Genomic DNA, 21810 nt, shown 5'->3' with positions numbered 1-21810 from the left:
GTCCTCTCTGATCTTGGCCCCCAGTGTGTGGCGGGAGAGTGGGGGCGGGCCGAGGCAGGGCTCTCCGGCTGGGCCAGTGCTGGGGCCCCGGGTCCCCGGCCCCACGCCTCTCAGCGGCGGGGTGAGCAGGGGCCGCGGCGCCGGTCGCTAACCCTTTGCTTTCTTCCTCTCACGCTCGGCGGCGGGAGCTCCACCCCAGCGACCCCTGCGGAGCTCTGGGCTGGGACCGGTGCCTCGCCCGGGGCTGAAGCGGGGCTCGGAGGCTGGGCCCCCAACACAGGACAGGGCCCCGAGCCCACGCACGAAGACATTTCCTTTTTTGAATTTTTCTAGAGGCCGGGATCCGGGTGTCCCCCTCGGAGGCCCCCAAGGCCGCCCCAGGCCTAGGCCCGCGTGGCGCGCCCCCTGGCGGTGGCCCCGCCCCCCGGGTCCGGCGCGCGCCGAGGCCCCGCCCGCCGCGTCCCCTCCCCCAGGCTCCGCCCCCGCGCGCCAGTCGGGCCGAGATCGGCCGCGCAGCCTCCGCGGGCGCAGGTGGGTGCCGAGAGCGACCCGGCCGCAACCCCCAGGGCCGCGCGTCCCCGCGCAGCCCCTGCCTGGTCCCCCGCCCCCGCCCGCCGCCTTGGGGTGCCGCAGGCCCCCGCCCCGGTCCAGCGAGGCAGGACCCCCACTCTCCACCCCAGCCTCGCCCCACGGCGGCCGAGGCGGCGCAGGCCGGGTCGCCTGGGCTGGCGGGGACCCCTCACCCTGTTACGTAAGCGCCGGCTTCCAGGGGCGGGGGCTGCGCGTCCCGAGTCCCCCAGCCCCAGGCCGCGGAGGGGCGGGATAGGGGCCAGGGTGAGAGCCCGCGATGCTGGGGCGGGGGCGGTCGGGGATGCAGGCGGCCCGGTGACCTCATCCCGCCCGCCCAGGTCCTAGGCCGCGCTGGGCCCTGTCTGAGCGCGCGGATGGGTGGGGGTGGCGAGGCCCCCAGGTGCCAGCCCAGGCCCTGGGCCGCGTTCCCGGCTCCTGGCACTGTCCTCCCCTGCAGGCCGGGGTGGGGCCCCGCTGGGACCCTCCCGCCTCTTCGCGCCCCGGCTGCTCCCTCTGGGCGCTTCGCCCTAGGAATGGGGCAGCGGGAATGGGCAGCGGGCGCGGGCACCATCCGTGCCAGCACAAGGGGCGCCGCCTTCCGAGAGCCCGGCTCGGGTCCTGAGCGCCACACCTGACTGAGTGCAGTGACGGCTGGGCCGGGAGCAGTGGACGGGGGCTTCACTGAAGCCGGGTCGGCGGCCCTGGGAGAAGCCTTTCTGGGGCCCCCACCCCCGGAGCACAGACTCCCCCACTCCCATCCTTCTTCGGGCTGCCTCGGTCGTCATGGCAACAGGGACTTGGGATTTTTATCGCAGCTCAGGCCCAGGAGGAAGCGCCCAGGGAGGAGTCCAGGATGTGGTCCCTGCCTGGGTCCCAGCCCTGGGATAAGACCCGGAGACTGAGTGGCAGGAGGGCCCCAGGGAGCTTGGCGCCTGTCGGCCAGGTGCAGTGTTTCTGGCGGGTCTATGCCGGCCAGCCTGGGTTCTGGCTCTCGGGGAACTTCCTAGCTGCAGCGCTGATGGCTCCTGCTTTGGACTCAGACCGGAGCCGGCCCGGCCTGCTGTCAGAGAGGACCTCGGTGGGCAGAAACGCTGCCGTGTCGGGCTCTGAGCCCGGCTTCCCCGCGGCCCTTCCTGTCAGCTGGTGATGCTGGCCAGGCGGCGGCCTCTGATCCTCTCGGGGTCCTGGTCCTCCCCAGCAGGCACTGGCTGTCACCTGCCCTTCCCGCCCCGGACTGCTGGGGTCCCTGCTGCCATCCAGTGCCCAGGTTCTGGGCAGTGTCCCCTCTACGTGGTGCCCATCGGGCCTGGCCCTGCGCCCTCTCATCCTCTCCCTCCTCCCCAGGAGACAGTGTGGAGCCCTCGCTGACCTTGCCATGCCAGTTGCCGCCACCAACTCTGAGTCGGGTAAGGAGGGACTGTGGCTGACTTCAGTGGTTTCGGGGTGCCAGGCAGGGAAGTGGGTGGCATAGCAGCTGGTGCTTCTCCGGGACCCAGAAGAGGAAGAATATGACTCGCGTGCCCCAGGGTCTGGGTACCTGCTTGGGGGGACCCACGGTTACTGGGGGAGCAGAGCAGGGCCAGGCTGGCTGGAGAATCGCTGGGTGTGGTGCCCCCCAGGCCAGCAAGTGTGGGGGCAGAGTTGGGGTACAGGAACTGCTAGTGGAGACCAGGCCAGGTGCCTGTGGCTTTGCAGCAGGTTCCAGGTGAGGGAGTGGTATGGGACAGGTGGGGAGCTGGCCTCCAGTGCCCTCAGAGCCCACGTTCCCTCCTGTGCCAGGGTCCCCCCCCCCGCTCCCCTGAGGTGAGTGCCAGGCAAGGCCACCTTCCTCCCTCAGTGGGCCTGGGCCTCTGAGTGCTGACAGCCGTGGGGCCTGCTCACAGACCACAGCTTCCTGCCCACGTCTGCGTCCCACTCCAGGGTTCCCGCACCCTGAGATCGCTCCAGGGCCCCAGGTTAGGCTCTGGTGGCAGAGGCTCGTGCCTCTGCTGTGGCCCAGTCTTGTCTCCCGGCCAGCCTGTCCCCTGCTCCAGCACCGTAAGCCGCTTGGGGTTAATAAGCCCATCCCAAGCCCAGGATTAGAGGCCTCCCTGTCATACTGCCCGTAAGCCCATTACCAGTGCTGGCAGCCTGTCCAGGCCCTCTCAGTCCCGGCCTTAGAGCTCACAGCGAATTCTGCCGCTGTCACCTGGTGTAGCGATGCTCCCCCAGACTGATGTGACAGCTGCAGCCCCTGAGGCCCCGAGCCTTGGGCTCTGCAGTGACTGAAGTCTTCCTCCAGTCTTCCCCACCCACCCGTCAGTCAGCAGGGTCTTGGCTTTTTGGAGGGAGAGGAGACCCTGTCTGGGCTTGGAGAAACGCGGGAGTGTTACGGGGGGGAGATGCAGGTGGTGGTGCAGCTGGTGTTGGGTTCCCGCCCTGACCCGAGGCCTCTCCCTCCCCTCACTGCTTGGTTCCGGGGATCAAGGTGAGGTGCTGGGCTGCTCTCCCCCAGAGGAGCGGTCCCTTTAAATCTCAGGCGCACGCTTGTCCCTAGGCTGTGTCCTGCTGTGTGAGCCTGCCTGCTGCCATGGCAACCGGGGTGAGGGAACTTGGCCTGGTCCTCCGGAGGGAAGAGCTGGGAGGAGCAGACGCTGGCCAGGGCGAGTGGCCTGGTCCCAGGGCTGAGGAGCCCCTCCCTCGCTGGCCCAGGTGGCTGTGGTGCCGTCCCGAAGGGGGCATTTAGGGGCAGCCCTGGGGGCCCAGAGTTCTTTGCCTGACGGTTGGGCAGGTAGCCTGGTGGACCAGCACGGGGCTTCCAGGAATCTGGGGTGGGGACAGGTTGGGGGTAAGTTGGGGCCTCGCAGCCAGCTGTGAGCAGTGGTCTCAGAAGGGGTGCCACACTGCCACCTCCCAAAGCACGAACCTCGACACCTCTCCACTGCCTCCGCCCCACCCCCAGCCCCGCCCCCTCCCTGCCAGCGCTGCTGCCATTGGCGGGCTCTGTCGCCCCCTTCCTGGGGTCTGGGGACCCACACTGCTGGGGACACCATGGCTGGCAGCTCAGGCAGCGGGGCCTCCCTGGAGGGCCTGTCCCTGGGCTCCTCGGAGGAAGCCGAGCTGCAGAGGGAAGGTAGGAGGGACCAGCTGCGTGCAGGGTGGGGACGTGGACTCAGCTTCCCCCAGAGTCCAGGGGGCCCAGCCTGGCCCAGGCAGAAGGGTCTCGGGCCAAGGGCGGGCAAGATGCGGCTGCTGGGGACCCAGAAGTCCGCACTCCACTACCCGCCATCCTTCCGGGGAGGCAGCCAGCCCTGATGGGTGCGGAGGGGGTGCCAGCCCCCCTCGGTGCTCTTGCAGATGGAGGCGTGGGTGCCAGGTGGCAGGGTAATGACACCCTGCCCATCTCTGCCCCCACGAACACTGCACGCACTGTGCCTCCTCCCTCCTGGGGCCTGCCCCAGCCTGGCTCCTGAGCTGTGCCCTCCTCGGGATCCTGGGCATTGTCAGGCCCCATCCAGGACAATCAGCTGCTGCCCTTGAGCACCTTGGCCTGACCACTGCCCTTGGGTGCCCACTGCCACCCCGGTATGTGCCCGGTCAGCGTCTGGGGTTTTGGTTCCACTTTACATCACTCCAGTAGCCACAGGTCCCACTGGGCACAGGTCCCGGGCAGAGGTGGGGAGAGACCCAGCCAGGCAGGGACAGTGGCACCACTGGGCTGGGTGTGGCTCTGGCCTGGACGCTGAGGGGCCCATGGGCTGGGGTCTGCACTGTGGGGCTGGCTCTGAGCCACTTTGGCTCCACCCTGGCACCCCGCCCACTGAGCCCACTTCCTGCCACCAGGCCAGCCCTGTCCAGGACTGCGGCGGCTACACGGGGTGCGGTGTGTGGCCGGGCTGTCCCTAGGCAGAGCACCTGGGTGCCGGGGAAGGGGCAATGGTCTGCGAACAGCTCATCCGCTCTCCACCTGCAGCGATGCAGCAAGTCCTGGACAATCTGGGGTCCCTGCCCAACACTGCTGGGGCCGCAGAGCTGGATCTGATCTTCCTTCGCGGCATCATGGAGAGCCCCATCGTCAGGTCCCTGGCTAAGGTAGGTGCCCAGGTACCCAGCGCACGATGGGCAGGTGGCAGACACCACGCCACACCAGGGAGACCTGAGGGTATGCTGGAGCAGGGCACTCGGGCTTGGAGGCACTGAACTCAGCCTGGGGCAGAAAGGGAGGAAGCGGAGGAGGATGGAGGGTGGGTGCCCCAGACCCAGAAGAGCTCCAGGGCCCTGGGGGTGAGGTGGGGGCCTGGGTGTCCAGGGCGTACCTGGGGTGATGGCCGGGGGTCACACCTGCAGCTGAGGGACCTGTTAGCAGGGGCAGCAGGAGCCCCTGAGCCGAGGCCGCAGGGCTTGAGGGGACTCCTGGAACAGGGGTTTGGGTGCAAGGCCACGGGGCTGGTACTGCCTTCAGCTGGGAGAGCAGGGAGAGTCGGGGGTGGGTAGAGGACACACCTTGCTGAGCAGGAGGTGAGGCAGGCGCTCGGGGCCTGAGCCGGAAGAGAGGCTGGGAGGGGGGACAAGGGCGGGGCTGGGCCTGCCCAGGTCCCCGGTGTGGGCTGCAGGAGGAAGGGGCAGGCCGAGGGGAGAGGTGCCCAGGGCTGTTCCGGGCTCCCAGGCCACGTGCGGTGTGGCTGTGTGGCTGCCAAGGGGCTGGGCCCCGGAGCGGGCGTGAGCCTGGCCGCCCCAACCTGGAAGTCTGGGGCAGGGGCAGGTGCTGGGGTGGGAGAAGTCAGGGGCCCAGAGTCACCCGCAGCAGGTGAGGACAGGAGGTCTGCGGTGCCAGACTGTGCTGGCTGGAGGGGCAGGCGGTGCTGGTGATGGGGACCTGTGCAGGCCGGCTGTGGCCCGTGGTTGGGGTGTGGAGGACCAGGTCCTGCTGCAAGGACACTGTGTCCCTGGGACAGCAGGGTTGGGGTCATCCGGGAGTGGAAGTAGGCTGGGAGGGGTGAGGAGCAGATCATGGAAAATTGGAGAGAGTTAATTTTGAGAAATTTGGGCGATGAGAATATTAAGCCAATTGGAGTAGATAGGCAGGTTGCTTTTTCATTCCGGGACTGGAAATTATACTCATTCATTAAAATCAGCAGCAAAAAGCCAGGCACAGTGGCATGTGTCTGTAGTCCCAGCTTCTTGGGAGGCTGAGGCAGGAGGATCTCTTGAGCCCAGGGCAACATAGCAAGACTCTGTCTCTACAAACAGACAGACAGACAAAGGGAAAGCTGTGCACATCAGGCATCGAGAGTGTGAGCTCTGCCAGGGCAGGAACATTTGTTTGGTTCACTGCTCTGTCCCCAGAGCCCAAGATGCTGCCTGGCCCATGGTGGGTGCCAAGGGAATGTTTTTATCAATAAAAGGAAAGAGTGAAGAAAATAACATCCTGGGCCCCTGAGACCCATCTCACTGGCCACAGTCGCCTTGGCGCCTGCACTTATGGTTTTTTTTGGGGAGGGTGGTATCGGGGATCAAACTCAGGTCCTTGAGCTTGTGCAGCAGGCAGCGAAACTGCTGAGCTAAATCCCGGGCCCCTGCACTTTTGTTTTAAGAAATCCAAGTGTGCCTGGCCAAGATCCTCTTCCCTGTTCCCTTCTGTGTCCCTCCCTTCACATCTGCCCACCTATTTGGCCGCCTGCATGCTGTCTTCTGTGTCCAGGCCCAGGGAGTGTGGCGAAGCTGTGTCTGTGTCAAAGCCTTGGGCTCACTCGCAGCGCGGCCGCCTGCCGAGGTAGACGAGAAGCCCGTGTCAGCCTGTGCTGTGTGTAGGCCGCTCGTGCGCTCGCGGGCTGCCCCAGGCAGGGAGGTTGTCCCCAGGGAGCAGCGAGCAGCCCTCATGCAGCTGCCGTGCTTCTCAGTGGCACAGGGTTTCTGAGTCTCTGGGTCCCCAGCCTTCCAGAGCTGTGTCAGGGTTGGATGCGTCCGATGACATCATCTTGGGGTCGCCCTGGCTCTCATCTCTCCATGAGAGGCTCCTGGGGCAGCAGAAACGCGGGTTTGGGGTTCTTTCTCCAGACCCCAACAGAGGTGCCTGCTTGACAGCTCTGCAGAGAGGGGATTGCTGCCAGCTCTGCTATACACCCACCCAGCCATCCATTCATCCATCCATCCATTCATTCATTATTTCATCTCTTCAGCAAACGTCTCTGTGCACCCACCAGGCACGAGGAGGCTCTGAGCTGGGGGCAGCAGTGACCCCAGTGCTCTGTTCTCTGCTGGTGGCCCCAAGTCTGTCCTGCTCCCCTGGGTCCCACAGTCCTGGAGCTCAGCACAGCCTGGCTGAAGTCACCTGCGTGCTCTCGGGGTGACGTAAACTCCTGCACCAGCCACTGTGACCAGGCCAGGGGACTTGGGAGGGGGCGGCTTGAGAGCAGGTGGGTGGACCCCCATTGAGCCCATGGCTACAGATGGCCCCTTAGGAGGACATGGGACTGGGCTGTGACCTCAGGCACCTTCCGCTCTGGCTCCTCCCGCTCTGTTCCTTGGCTGCTCGGAGGGCTTTCCACCTTCACACAGCCCAGAGCCGACTGTGGACTGAATGCTCGGAAACCGTGAGCTGGAATAACGGCTCCGCCTCTGAGCTGCGTGCCAGGGCTCACAGCGCCATTCACAGAGCTGGCTCTAGGGCGATGGCGGCCAAGCGGGTCTGAGAAATTCCCCAGAAGGGCCGGGCGCTGAGAAGGGACAGAACAGGGATGAGAGTCGGGGAAGTCAAGCCGCAAGCAGACAGCAGGGGGACCCAGAAGCAGTGGTCATCCAGGAATCCGAGGCAGGAGGCCACAGGAACGGTGGCCTGGGCCAGTGGGGACACTGCCGGCTGGGTCTGTGAGGGCCGTGCGTATGAGTGTGAATCAGCGGGCTGTTTGCGTGCCGTGTCGCCCGCTCCAAGCACCATCGCTTTGCCCAAAAGCCAGGAGGAGGAGCCCGAGCCCTGCAGGGCTGGTGGAGGCAGGGCGCGGGCTTTCGCACCGGCCCAAGCTCTTCCCTGGTGGTCCTGGCCTGTGGACCCAGGTTTGTGGGTGGTACTGGCCCCGTGGGAGGTGCTGGGAGCCAGCTGAGTGGCACCTGAGGAGCGTGAGTGTCCAGCAGTTGGGGGGACAGGGACTGAGGGGACCGTCATGGTCCTGCGTGACCCAGCCCTGGCTGGCGGTGACCCTGCAGGGCCCGGCTGCATACAAAGCCCCAAACCACCGTGATCAGAAAAGAACCTCGCCTGACTGTGATGGTCAACATCCCAGAAATCAAAAAACAAGCACAGAATCTTAGCGCTGTCAGAGAAGCCAGATGTGGGGGGCCACGCTTGCATTCCAGCACTCTGGAGGCTGAGGCAGGAGGGCTACCTGGAGAGACCCTGTCTCAAAAACCAAAAAAAGAAAAAAATAAGCTGTCAGAGAAGGGCACACACAAAAAATCATGCTTCCAGGTAAACCCATTGGTCTTACAGCAGATTTCTCAACATACACGTTAAAGGCTAGGATTGCCTAGGCTGAGGTGTTTCAAGCCCTAAAAGAAGAAACTTCTGGCCAGGCCATTCTGTCCTGCAGGACTGATGGGGAGAGGCTGTCCTGGGACAAACAGAGCTGAAAGGAAGCCGTGGAGGTGAGGCTTTGCCAGGACCCCTCTCTGATCCAGATGGCAGGCTCTTGGATCCCGCTTCACTGAAGAGATCTCATTCATTCATTCAAATAAATTTTCTCTTCTCCCATTCCTCCCTCAATCTCCCTCCCTCCCTATGTACAGAAGCTTTGTTTCCATTTTTCCCTTCCGTTTTCACTTGTTTTCTTGTCGCTTCCTTCCTTTCTCCCCTCTCCCCTCCCTGTTCCCCTTCCCATGTAAACATTTTCTTCCATTTCCCAACATCCGTTATACATCTCAGTCCTTATTTCCACATTCAGGTTCTCACACCAGAGAAAGAACACGATATTTAAACACGTGTGTCAGATTTATTTCACCTAAGAGTATGGTCTCAAGGTCTATCCATTTAGCTGCACATGTCTGAAGCTCATCCTTCTTTATAGCAGAGTAGTGCTCCATTTTGTAAAAACCCACATCTTCTTTATCCACTCGTCAGCTGATGGGCATTTGGGCTGTTTCCAAGCTTTAGCTATTACACACTGTGCTGCTATAAACACGGGTGCACATATATCACTGTGGTAGGATGCTTTTTTTTTTTGGTACTCGGGATCGAACTCAGGTCCTTGTGCTTGCGCAGCAGGCGGTGAAACCACTGAGCTAAATCCCCAGTCCTAGGATGCTTTTAATTCTTTCGGGAAGATCCCCAGCAGGGGAATAGCTGGGTTAAATGGAGCCTCCAGTTTTAGTTTTTTGACGAATCTCCACACTGATTTCCACAGTGGTTGACCCAGTCTGCACTCCCACCAGCGGTGGAGCAGGGTTCCTCTTTCCCCACAGCCCCCCCCAGCATTGGTTATTGGTTGATTTCTTGATAGCAGCCGTTCTTTCTGGGGTGAGGTGGAATCTCAGTGTTGTTTTCATCTGCATCTCATGAATGACCAGTGATGTTGAACATTTTTTTTATGTATTTATTTGCTGTTTCTTCATCTGAGAAGTATCTTTTCATTTCAGTGCCCATTTTTGCATTGGGTCTGTAAATTTGGGGGTCTGATTTTTTTGAGTTTGTTGTGTATTCTAGATAATAGTCCTTTACCCGAATAGCTGGTAAAGGCTTTCCCACTCTGGGTGCCCTTGAGGAGATCTGACTTAGCACCACGAGATGCCCAGAAACCAGGTACAGACAGCGGCTGAGTGTCCTCCACAACACACCTCTAAGCTCCTAGGTGTGACGATGTACGTAAGCGTCCCTAGCGTGCGCGTCTCTTACGAGCGCCCTGAAATGGCCGCAGGTGATCACGCTGCGTAAATGATTCCGCACGTGGGTGGAGGCCGTGTGAAGCCAGACTGTTCATGGGCGGCTGGACGATGAAGCCAGCTGACAGATGGGGGCTCAGGTACACTTCCGAAATGGCCCATGTGTTTTCTCGGCACGGCCAGAAGATGGTAAGGAGAATCAAAGGGCAGCCAACAAGCTAGGGAAACGGGTGCGAGAGACGGACTCAGTGCAGGGAGAACGTTTACCAATGGGAAAAGGAAAAGCAAATGAATAGGAAACTGGTAAATGCTGCACGACAGGGAGCCCACAGAGGCGGGCAGGTGTCCCTTGCCCTGGCAGGAGCTGCTGGGCGGTGCTTCTGGTAAGCAAGCGGAGACCCTGGTCGGCACCGCTGGGCCCCGGGGAGACCTCCCCCTGCCCCCGGCCAGGCCGGGTCTGTGTGCGTCTGAGGGCATCCGAGAGAACTTCGATGCGTGCGAACTGCTCCACCCCACAAGGCTTCAGGGCCAGACCTGCTCACCTGTCCACACCGCTCAGCCCCATGGTTAATCAGCCAGCACTGCCTGCAGCAGTGAAAACTAGAACAACCCAAATTTGCACACATGGAGACTGGAGACCCAAATGCAGTTGCTACAAAGTACTAATGATACAGCCGGGCCTGGTGGCACATGCCTGTCATCCCAGCACTCAGGAGACTGAGGCAGGAGGATCACCATGAGTGCCAGGCCAGCCTGGGCTACACAGTGAGACCTTGTCTTAAAAAACAAATAACAGGGCTGGGGATTTAGCTCAGTGGTTTCGCTGTCTGCTGCGTAAGCACGAGGACCCGAGTTTGATTCCCCGTACCAAACAAAACAAAACAAATAACAATAGTGGAAGCTCTCCACGTAGTGGTGTGCAGTGATTTCCAATGCATATTGTTAAGTGTAAAACCAGGCTACAGGTCAAACAAATCAGACAAACTAAGAGGCAAACCCTGGGTCACCATGAGAGGCCTAGGTTCCTCAGCCTTGGGGAGAGAGCTGGGGCTTCGTGGGTGCTGGCCAAGGGCTTTTCACCAAGCTCCACCCTGGCCCAGTGAGCTACCTTCGTGTAAGAAAGAGAGGAAAATAGTTGCTTTGGGGAAACAGAGTAAACCAAACATGAATGAACACGGCCCCCTCTGGGGCTTGGGTGTGAATGGGCCGGAGCCGTGTGCATGCAGCACGCATTTAAAAGATGAAATTAAGTGAAGAAGAATGAAAAGCCAAACCCCCACATTAAGTGTAGGCCAGTGCTTCTGTCCAGGTGTCAGATTGCACCAGTTACAGGGACACGGCTCATCAGGATTCTAGCCCTCACCGCAAGGGACCCGGCTGAGGCTGCAGTGCTGTCTAACGTGGCTGTTTAAATGCTTACAGTACTCTCCGTGGTCTGCATGTTTGTCTCCCCTCCAGAATCCAATTTGAATTTTTTTTTTTTAGGTAAATGTTTTGTGGGGTTTTTTTGGTACCGGGGAACAAACTTGGGTCCTAGTGCTTGCAGGGCAGGTGGTAGCACCACTGAGCTGAATCCCCAGCACTCCAATTTGAAATTTAATCCTCGGTGCCACAGTAGTAAGAGTGGTTCTTTATTTTTAGTTTTGTTTGTTTGGTTTTTTGAGATGGGGTCTCCTTCTGTAGCCCAGGCTGGCCTTGAACTCACAGCATCCTCCTGCCTCAGCCTCCTGAGTGCTGGGAGGACAGGCCAGCATCACTACACCCAGTGTGGTCCTTTGGGAGAGGGGAGGTGTGAATACGGAATGGGAAAGTGGGGAAACACCCGTTGTGTTTGATTTTGATTGAAATTCTCTGGATTGACCGAGGGAGTTAAGAAATGATCCCGAGCCGGGGATTTAGCTCAGTGGTTTTGTGGCCTGCTGCGCAAGCGCAAGGACCCGAGTTCAATTCTCGGTACCAAAAAAAAAAAAAAAGAAAAAGAAATAATCCCCTGTGACACACAGCTGTAATCACAGCTTCTCAGGAGGCTGAGGCAGGAGAACTCCAAGTTTGCAGCCAGCCTGAGCAACTTACTTGCCTCAATATAAACATTGAAAAAGGGCTAAGAGGGCACTGGAGGAACTGTAGGGCCATGGGTGCCAAGAGCAGGCTGGACCCCTCCTCGCTGCTGGCTCTTTCCCCCAAGCTGGCCGAGGCGAAGCCGTAGTTCCAGCTCTCTCAGCACCTAGGCCAGCGGCGGAGTGGGTGCCAGGAGCAAGGGACTCGGGTGTACACCTGGGGACCAGTCCCGTGGAAGCGGAGTGAGAGGGTCACTGTGGAAATTCATGCCGTAGCTCACTCCCGCCCACAGCTGCAGTGTGCCTGGCCATCCTGGTGGAGTCGCTCCAGCAAGTGAAGTTTTGCTTACTTGCCAAGCTACATCCAGATCTCATTATGCATCAGAAAAATGAAGAAACAGAGGAAAAATCTACAGAGGAAAGGAATTTACTTCACCTTTTCTGAGAAGTGGAATACAGGGTTTGTAGGCGTTAAGAAATTCTATTTTCACCAACACTTGTGCATTCTGAAAGCTAAGTTAGGAAGGCCAGTTAGTTGGAACAGACAGTTGGGGTATTTCCAGTGTAGAGAAAAGGCTCCTGGAATCCAGAAAACATGGATCCAAGATGAAGCCCTGTGTGCTAAGACTAAGCCCAGTGTGGCTACTCCGAATGCTAGCACTGTGTCTTCCCAAGTGGAAGGAAAGAACACTCAGCACTTCATTTCCTCAAGGGGCCTCCTAAGACTCCATGCAGACAAGTCACCGTCCTCAGTGAAGAACTCAGACTGTGAGTCCTGCAGGGAGAAGACTCTGTTGAAGGCAGTCACTGGCTTGCCAGCAAATAGTGTTTTAGGTCAGGTCAGTGGTCGAAGACCGAGGACAGCACCTCATGCCTTTCTCATGACGTTCAGGCGGGGAGAGCCAGAGTCCAGGAGAGAGTGGTCACTTTGAGCAACCATAAGAGAAAACGCTTTTGTTATGGCTGCTACCAAGGGCTGGAGTGCTGCAGGAATGAGGGCTCCTGATTCCAAGAAAAGCCGACCTTAACCAACATCGAAGAATAGAAGTGTCTCCTCTTACGATGTATGAGAAATTATCCGCAATGAGATTTCTGTATAGGGTTCTCAGATCAAAAAGCAAAGTCTGTACGCGAAGAAAAGCCCAGCGAAGCCGGGTACAGAAAGTCACTGGAGACCATCAAGAGACCCTTAGGGATACCGTGGGGGCCTGCAGTTGCAGCCCACCCCCTTCCCCAGCACCTAGAGACTTAGTCCGCAACCAAGGGAGCCGGGAGTGGCGTGGATGGGCCTGTTTCCCGTCAGACTGTGGAGCCCAGAATGGGGAGATAGAGGAGCAGGGGTGCTCAAGCAGAACATCCTTGCTCTGAGCTGCTGGAGCGCCTGTACTGTAAGATCTGCTCGAAGCACCTCTGAATGCAGTGAGCCCAAGCTAGAGAGTCCCTTTCGAGAACAGTGAGAGGTGGCACCCATGGGTGACGAGCTGCTGTCCATTTGTCTTTCTGGATTCCTAAAGGAGGTTATGAAAAACTATGGCAGTTTGGTCCCACTTAGTGAAAAAGACATCCTTGAAAGATTAAAAGATGTCTTTAATGAAGACTTTTCTTTTTTAAAAAAAGTTTAATGAAGACTTTTCTAATAGAAAACCATTTATTAATAGGGAAATAACAAACTATTGGGCCAGACATCAAAAATGCAACTCCTGCATCTTGTACAATAAGCACATGCTGGCTGTGGACGGTCAGAACTGGCTGAGTGACCAGGTCATTGACATGTAAGGCTGATAATGGATGCAGTCCCAGATAAAGTTCCTTCTTCAACAGCTTCTTCATGGACAGCTGGTAACCAAAGGATATAGCGGAGTTAAGAGATGAACTGAAAAGGTGGATTTGTTGAAAAAGAGTCTTCTGTCGATTCCTGTTCACCTGGAAATCCACTGGTCTCTCATTACAGTAACAGTCTCTAATCGAATCATTTCATTTCATGGTTCGTTTTAAGTTTTGCGTAGAGAATCTAAGAAAGTATTTGCTGACTGACCTCAGAGAAAAAAACAGACCTGAGTTTCTTCAGGGTGGGCAGACTGCTGTTGGGGAGTGTACTCCAAGCAGGACAGTGACAGTGACTGCAAGTGCCTGGCCTCAGAGCAGCCTTTCCAGTTTCCGCAGAAGACGTGCCGCGCATGCAAGCGGGTCTGCAAGGCGCCTTGCAAGTGCCGGCCCCGGACTGACGCTGCCAAGGACTCACGAAGTCTGACCAAGTTGGAGTGGTGCTTTGTTACTTGAATCTCCACTTACTTGGATTTTTACAGATGTTCAAATCAGTAGTATTGGGTCATTATTGTTACCTCCAATTTGTTTTTGCCCTTATTCATTTCTCCAGCTACCATGTACTTTGTTAATGTCCATTTCGGTTTCCTTTTTAATTTTTGGGTTCTGCGTGTCCCTCCCATATTTAATATTTATGATCTAAATGCATGCCTACAGACAGAGCATGCAGTGAAGAGTATTTAAAAAGTCTAGTAGGTTTGGTGCTACTTTTGAAACTTAGTTAGAAGTGAACTGAATACAGGTTTAAATTTTAATCCCAGAACCTAAAAGATGCAAGGTGTTTTTGATACAGCATAACTCAGAGTAGGACGTGCTTCCTGGGGCATAAGGGGTAGCCGGGAGTGTCCTGACGGAGCCCGCCCCATTTACTTTGCCAGCCGCACTCTGGCTGACTTCCCCTGAGGGGCCAGGCTGCAGCTGTGAACAGGCAGGCGGCTGTCAGAGCTCAGGCTCCTGGCAGCACAGCGCCTGCTTGGGGAGCGTCAGGGCCTGAGCAGAAAGCAGCGTCCTGGGTGCCAGTTATCTTAACAAATGAGATTTTAGCCTTGCTCTTGGGAATTACAGTCCATAGCTCATAAAGGCCTTTGCTGGGACATTGAAGTCCCTGGATTTTTGGTTTTGACCTGTGAAAAAATTTAGCAACCATCGAACTAGTGGTCAAATGAGAATTCAACCTTTCTGGAAGTAATTTGCAAGTTGTCACTTCCCTTATGTGGCCTTCCGTGTGGAAGAAATTAAAATTTACCAACTACATTTCTGTCTGAAATATAGACATTCAAAACCATAGTCTAACCAGGTCTTTTGCAGGTGGGCAGAGAGGAAGGGAGGTAATAGTTTGGTTCCCTGGGAGATATCTTAGAAATGTCTCCCTCCTCCTCTCTCTTCAGTGACCTCAGCAACATGCAAGGCTTGTGTGGCTTCTGCCCACCCAGTCCTAACTTTCTAGCACGGGAGTTGCTTCTTTCTTGCTAATGAAATTCTTCTCCTGGGACAGGCCCTAAAGTGGCCCGTCAAAATACTTAGCTGCATTAGGATGAAAGCAGTGAATCTTCCACCTGTAATCTGGCCTTTTGTGACATATTGAAAAGGAAAGGAAATGTGGAAAGATTCATAGTAAATTTACCCAATTATCTTTTCTGATCTGGGGAAGTAAAATGTTTTTTGGGGGGTTTTTTTTGGTACCGGGGATCGAACTCGGGCCCTTGCGCTTGTGGGGCAGGCAGCAGCACCACTGAGCTAAATCCTCTGCCCCCAAATGTATTTTTTTAATATTAAAAAAAAGAAAAGAAAAAGGGCTAAGGGTGTCTGGGTGTGGTGGCTCACACCTATAATCCCTGGACTCGGTGGCAGGCTGAGGCAGGAGGAGTGTTACAAGTTTGAAGCCAGCCTGGGCCAGAGTGAGTTCAAGGCCAGGCTAGACTGCAGAGCGAGACCGGAGCCCTAGGAGCAGTGAGGACCCTGGGCCCAGATCAGGGCTCCTTGGAGCAGCTAAGGACCCTAGGCCTGGTGTGGGACAGGGACAGCAAGGATGAGCCAGTCTGGCTGGAGGGGGTGCCCTGGACACGTTTGGGGGAAACTCAGCTGACTGGGCTGCAGCGGTAAGGGACAGGGACATGTGGAAATCCACGGCCATGCCAGGGGGCGGGCAGGAGGGAGGAGAGGGGTCCAGGAGTGGCAGCTGGGCAGGCGGTGTAGATGGGCAGTGGGGCTCAGAGTGCTCTGCCGCCCCCTGTGGAATGACTGACCCGGGTAGGTGCGTGGGGGCTGAGTCCACTGGCCAGTGCTCTTGGGAGCAGTCACGGGTCCCCACGCACAGGGGACATGGCTTCCCCGAGGAGCCCTGCCCGGCCGGCTGACCTCAGTCTGATCGTGGGGAGGAGGACAAACCCGCCCTGGGGACTCTGTGCAAACCCCCAGAACCAGCGCTGGGGAAACCGAGCCCCATTCCTGCCTGGCCACACAGCGAGACCCCTCTCCAGGAAAAAGAATGAAAGAGGTGATAGTCGGATGCAGCCATGGTCCTTGCTTAGGTGCTGGGCCCTAAAACACAAAAGTGCAAAGGACCCTGGGGACAGTCATGACCCTCTGAATGTGGGCTGCCAGGAAGAGGTTAAATTTCTTGGTGACTGTGGCCCGGCACTGAGCGGAACGCGTCCTGGGAAATACAGGAAGAAGCATGGAGGGGATCACGGCCTGTGGGCGGCTGGCAGGCACCTCTACCCTGGAGCTTCCAGCCTGGCCCGCCCCGCCCCGCCCCGCCCCACCGCGCTGCTGCTGCTCCGGGGCTTCTTTCCCCTTCTCAGAGTCCTCGGCCTGGGGCCCCGGAGTCAGTGGGGCCACAAGGGCTCTCCTGGCACCAAGCGCTGGTTTCTCGTCCCTCCTGCACTGGGGGCCGGGCCAGGGCTGCAGGTCCACGCCGAGTCCGGGTGACCCTGATGCTCCTAGGCCACAGGGTCCCCAGCCTCACCCCTGCTGTGATCCAGGAGGAGGTCATCCTTCAACTCCAAACCGCAGAGTCCTGCCTGCTGGAGTCTCCTGCAGCAAGTCTCTAGTCCCCACCCACCCAGTGTGCGCCTCAAGGTTGAAGAAAAACTCAAGACAGTTGAAGAGAAAGTGAACTGGGACGGCCAATGCTCTTTTGGCAAAAGGAACTGGCCCATCTCTGCCACCGAATTTTATTCTTCATCAATCAGGGTAAAAGGTGCAATACGTGAAATCACCATGGAAACTAATGCAGGCAGGGCTTTAAAGAGAAGTCAAAGCATTTTCAAATTAGAAGCAAGATAGACAAAATGTGTGGTTGTAATTAGAGCATTGTCCTTCAAGCTATGAAAGCACTAATTTCGGGAACAGAGCTTGGGTGCGATGACTCGGACCTCAGCTGCGGATGTTACCTCGTATCAGCCGCACAGCTCCATACGCCATGGGGGGGGCCGTGCTAAACTGTGTTACACTGCACCCTGCCGCAGTGCCCGTGAGGTGGTTCTGTGAGTCACGTAGCTTCGGTCAGACTCGCTCCTAAAGTAAGCCAGTGGAGGGTTAGCTCTGCAGCCTGCACTGCTACAGCACGCTTTGGGCATAGTCACAGAGGGGGCTCGGGCACCTGGGAGCTGAGGACAGTGCGATTCCGGTGACCCTCCGCAGGGGACAGGGGAAGTCGGTCCTTGGCTTCCCCAGGCCCTCGGGAGCGAGGGCGCGGTGGGCTCTGTGTGCCGCGGGGTGGAGGGAGGACTGGGAGGTGGTGACGCCCAGTGCCCTGCAGGGTGCGGGCTCCACGGCCCCGCCTCACCGCCCGCCCGCCCCAGGCCCATGAGCGGCTGGAGGAGACGAAGCTGGAGGCTGTGCGCGCCAACAACCTGGAGCTGGTGCGGGAGATCCTGCGGGACCTGGCGCAGCTGGTGGAGCACAGCGGCCCGGCGGCCGAGCTGGCGCACATCCTGCAGGAGCCGCACTTCCAGGTGGGCTGCAGGGAGGCTGGGCTGCTGACGGCGGGCGCTGGGGCTCGACCCCACGTCCTTCCTCTTCCCCGACTCAGTCCCTCCTGGAGACCCATGACTCAGTGGCCGCCAAGACCTACGAGACGCCGCCGCCCAGCCCGGGCCTGGACCCCGCGTTCGGCAGCCAGCCGGTGCCGCCCGACGCTGTGCGCATGGTGGGCATCCGCAAGACGGCCGGAGAGCACCTGGTGCGGCCCGGGGAGAGGGGCCCGGGGAGAGGGGCCGGGGCCCGGGGAGGGCCCTGTGGGGTTGCGACGCCGGGTGGGGTCCTGCAGCCCGCGCTCAGCTCACTCCCCGCCAGGGCGTGACCTTCCGCGTGGAAGGCGGCGAGCTGGTCATCGCGCGCATCCTGCACGGCGGCATGGTGGCGCAGCAGGGCCTGCTGCATGTGGGCGACGTCATCAAGGAGGCCAACGGGCAGCCGGTGGGCAGCGACCCGCGCGCCCTGCAGGAGCTGCTGCGAAGCGCTAGTGGCAGTGTCGTCCTCAAGATCCTGCCCAGCTACCAGGAGCCACACCTGCCGCGCCAGGTGTGCCCGCCCGCCGGCCAGGCCCTGCTCCCGGAAACCCTGTCCGGCCCGTCGGCCTGAGGCTGAGTGGTGGCCATCCGCAGCCACCCGTGACCTCCACATGTGCTGCCACGTGTGCCCGCCTCAGGGTGAGGCCCCGTGTCTGTGCCAAGGGGCTGTGCGTGTCCCCACCCTGCACTGAGTGCTGCCTCCTGCCAGTCTGCATGGGGGGCAGTGCGGGGGTCACATCCCTGGCAGCTGCCGCCTGGCTGGGGGCTCTAGGGGTCCGGCTGACTCCCCGGCTCCCATCTCTCTCAGCCAGAGCCCCCTCCCCAGGGCGCCTGCCTCCCGGTCTGGGCAGCTCCCCACCGCCCCGTCTGAGCCCCTCAGGCCCAGATGCCAAGGGAGCCTGGGGCCAGGCCGGGCGGGTCTGGGGGCAGGGGTGGCCTGCAGCACCGTCCTCTTCCCCCTGCCTTGACCCTGCCGCTCCGCTCCCTCCGGGGCCAGGTGTTTGTGAAATGCCACTTTGACTACGACCCGGCCCGCGACAGCCTCATCCCCTGCAAGGAGGCCGGGTTGCGCTTCAGCGCCGGGGACCTGCTGCAGATAGTGAACCAGGACGACGCCAACTGGTGGCAGGTGGGGTTCGTGCGGTGGGCGCAGGGCGGGCGGGGCGCGGTGGACCTCGGCAGCACACCCCTGTCCCTGCAGGCTTGCCACGTGGAGGGGGGCAGCGCCGGGCTCATCCCCAGCCAGCTGCTGGAGGAGAAGCGCAAGGCGTTCGTCAAGCGCGACCTGGAGCTGACCCCGACCTCAGGTAGGGAGACCGGGACTCCAGACCCCATCTAGGAACAGCCCGGCCTCCCCGCCTCCCCGCCTCCCCGCCTCGCCTCGCCTCGCCTCGCCTCGCTCACCACGTCTCCCCGCGGCCAGGGACCCTGTGCGGCAGCCTCTCGGGGAAGAAAAAGAAGCGGATGATGTATCTGACCACCAAGAACGCAGGTGGGTGTGGGCGCCCCGGTCCCCGTCCCTGGCTCCTGGTTTTGCGCCCAGAGCCCGGTCACGGGCAGTGCCCTCTCCCGCGCCCAGAGTTCGACCGCCACGAGCTGCTCATCTACGAGGAGGTGGCGCGAGTGCCCCCGTTCCGCCGGAAAACCCTGGTGCTGATCGGGGCGCAGGGCGTGGGCCGGCGCTGCCTGAAGAACAAGCTGCTGCTGTGGGACCCGGATCGCTACGGCACCACGGTGCCCTGTGAGTGCGCGGCCGGGCGGCGGGCGCCCCCTGCGGGCGGGGAGGGCGAGCCCGAGGCCGAGGGCAGGGGCGGGCGCGTCCCACGGCCCTGGCGCTTCTCCCAGACACGTCGCGGCGGCCCAAGGACTCGGAGCGGGAAGGCCAGGGCTACAGCTTCGTGTCCCGCGGGGAGATGGAGGCGGACATCCGCGCCGGGCGCTACCTGGAGCACGGCGAGTACGAGGGCAACCTGTACGGCACGCGCGTGGACTCCATCCGCGGCGTGGTGGCCTCCGGCAAGGTGTGCGTGCTGGACGTCAACCCCCAGGTCCGCGCCCGGCCCGGCCCGGCCCCGCGCCCCGGCGCCCTCCGCGTCCCGGCCGAGCGGGGCGCACTCCCTGCTCCCCTCTCCTGCAGGCCGTGAAGGTGCTACGGACGGCTGAGTTCGTCCCGTACGTGGTGTTCATCGAGGCCCCAGACTTCGAGACCCTGCGCGCCATGAACCGGGCGGCGCTGGAGAGCGGGGTGTCCACCAAGCAGCTCACGGTGCGGCCCGGGGGGAGGGGGCGCCGCCCGGGCTCCGCGGTCCCCAGGTGAGGCCGGCGAGGCCCCAGGCCCTGACGGGGCGTCCCCTTCCGGCAGGAGGCGGACCTGCGGCGCACGGTGGAGGAAAGCGGCCGCATCCAGCGCGGCTACGGGCACTACTTCGACCTCAGCCTGGTGAACAGCAACCTGGACAGGACCTTCCGCGAGCTGCAGGCCGCCATGGACAAGCTGCGCACCGAGCCGCAGTGGGTGCCCGTCAGCTGGGTGTACTGAGCCCGGCCCGGCCCCGGCCGGTGGGGTGCACAGGCCCTGCTGGAGCTGGGCGTTCATGGGGCGCGTCCATGCCCAGGTGCTGCCCACCCCCGTGCCCTCTGGCCGCCAGGTGTCCCTCCTGGGCCAGGCGGGACCGGGGAGGGCCTCAGAGTCACCTCCATAGTGTTCAGGCCACAGAGGAAACTGTTCCGGGTCCCACGGCTGGTCGATCGCTCTGGCCACCTCTCCCGGCCGCCTGACCCCTTGTGTCCCCCACTCCTGGCTTTGATGCCTGAGCTTCCAGTCCTGGGAGCGAGCTATCCCCATGGGCACAGGAGTGGGTGCCCCCTTCACCCCCAGCTCTCACTGCCGAGCCCTCTCCTGAGTCTCCCGATCCCTGGTGGGAAGAGGGCAGACAGCCCTGCCTCCTGTCCCTGACCTCTGCCTGTCCTGGCCTGGAAATGCCGGGGCACTTGGCAGCTCCTGCACCCCAGCCTCAGCCATCACCTGTGGCACCCTGCCGAGCACCTGGACCCTGGGGTGCGGGGCTTGGTGAGGACAAAGGGAGTTTCCTTTGGGGGGCCTCTCGGGGGGGGGGGCTTCGGAGAGACCCTCGTTCCAGATGCCCAGCGTGGCCCTCTAGGATGTGTCTCTCCCCTTCCTGTTGTCCCCCACCGGATGTCACCCCCAGGCCTCGGGAGGGCCCTTTGATAAAGTAGGAGAACCCCCTTCGTGAAGGAAGTCCCGTCTCAGGTGTCCCCAGAGTTCACAGCCCTTCCCCTCGCCCTCAGTCCTCCCAAGGTGAGCCTGTGCTCCCAGGGGTCCCTGGGATGCCCCCACCCTGCGCTCACGCTCACAGGGAACCCCTGGACAGCCTGCCCCGGGCTCTAGGAGATGCCCCCAGCCTCTTAGGGGCCTCCGCAGGACACTCCACCCCAGCCTCACAGGAGGTCCCTAGGACCCCCAACCTGTCCTCGTCCTGTCCCCTCAGGGGTGGCCCCAGGACACCCATCTGTGCTCACAAGGGTCCCTGTGTCCCCACAGCCCTGTGCCTCCCGCCCCTCTGAGAATCCAGTCATCTCTGCCACAGCGTCAGCTGGAGCTGGCCCTGAACCACTGTCCTGGGGAGGGAGGGAGAACAGAGTATGTATCACATGTCAGAGACACGTTTATCCTCGTAGGACTCCCACTGGTTCATGGCCGCCAAGCCCTCACCCCTTGGCTCCACACCCACTGTGCGGTGCCCTTCACCCCCTCTTCCCGGCCTTGGGGTGCTCCTGGCATCACCCCAGCCTGCAGGGGCGGGTTGGGGGGCGCCATGTCACTCGCAGTCCCCTTCCTGGAAGGACCCCCCCCCTCCGCTAACCTTAGAACCCCGCCCAAGTAGAGGGATGGAGCAGACCTGCTCCTCGCCTGCCGAGACCGACCCCAAGGGCAGGAGCCCCTCTACCTCCCTGCTGCGCCCCGCCTGGTGCCTGACAGGTGTGGGCCCAGGCTGGCTCCGAGACTCCACCCTCGGCCACAGTGCTCGATTCCTGACAGGCTTTCTTTGTTTCCCTTTGATTAAACGTGAAAGTGAATGCTGGGCCCTGTTGTCTGTGCCAGGCCGGGGAACAGCTGTGGGGCCACTGAGGGCCAGGACAGAGATAGGGCCTCCACAGGGGAGGCTGGCTTGCTGTCGTTTCCTGTGCGCCCTTGGTCCCTGTCCCGCCCCCCAAGCTGCTCCCAGAGGCTGTGCCAGGAGTGAGACCTGGGGCTGGATGGACTCCAGCCCCGCCTGACCTGGGTGGGCCCGCTGGGCACCGGAGGCCTGGGGCAGTCGTGCCGTGCTGGGCTCTAACCTGCCCTGTGAAGGTGCCACACGCCCCAGTGCTAGGACTGGAACCGGCTCCAGCTCGTAGGTGACATCAGGGTGTCGTCTAGATGCCACTGCAGGGGGTTGTGATGAACCCTCACTGAAGCGTGCGGGGAGCCC

General features: G+C 60.7%; 1 protein-coding gene and 1 pseudogene across 10 annotated transcripts; both read left to right on the top strand.

Annotated features, from left to right (window-relative positions):
* The first annotated feature begins 440 nt into the window (after nt 1-440).
* Nucleotides 441-21415, top strand: Mpp2 (MAGUK p55 scaffold protein 2). Of its 10 annotated transcripts, none has more exons than XM_013077609.2 (14): nt 441-531; nt 1915-1976; nt 4523-4641; nt 17108-17260; nt 17338-17487; nt 17601-17828; nt 18315-18446; nt 18519-18624; nt 18741-18809; nt 18897-19058; nt 19163-19365; nt 19455-19583; nt 19680-20387; nt 20880-21415. In XM_013077609.2, exons 2-13 carry the CDS (start codon nt 1946-1948, stop codon nt 19854-19856), a joined length of 1659 nt encoding a protein of 552 aa, XP_012933063.1. In that variant the 5' UTR covers nt 441-531; nt 1915-1945; the 3' UTR covers nt 19857-20387; nt 20880-21415. The 10 variants fall into 10 exon arrangements, with proteins under 10 accessions (XP_012933063.1, XP_012933066.1, XP_012933065.1 ...); XM_013077612.2 differs by having other exon boundaries at nt 464-531; nt 17338-17454; XM_013077611.2 differs by having other exon boundaries at nt 464-531; nt 19163-19338.
* LOC147821076 (sentrin-specific protease 5 pseudogene) lies at nt 13092-13825 on the top strand (annotated as a pseudogene).
* Nucleotides 21416-21810: the final 395 nt, after the last annotated feature.

This window comes from Heterocephalus glaber, unplaced genomic scaffold (assembly GCF_053883595.1).
Source record: "Heterocephalus glaber isolate CG9 unplaced genomic scaffold, H.glaber_assembly_v1.0 deba00001773, whole genome shotgun sequence".
NCBI lineage: Eukaryota > Metazoa > Chordata > Mammalia > Rodentia > Bathyergidae > Heterocephalus > Heterocephalus glaber.
This window is presented reverse-complemented; position numbering and strand designations above follow the sequence as displayed.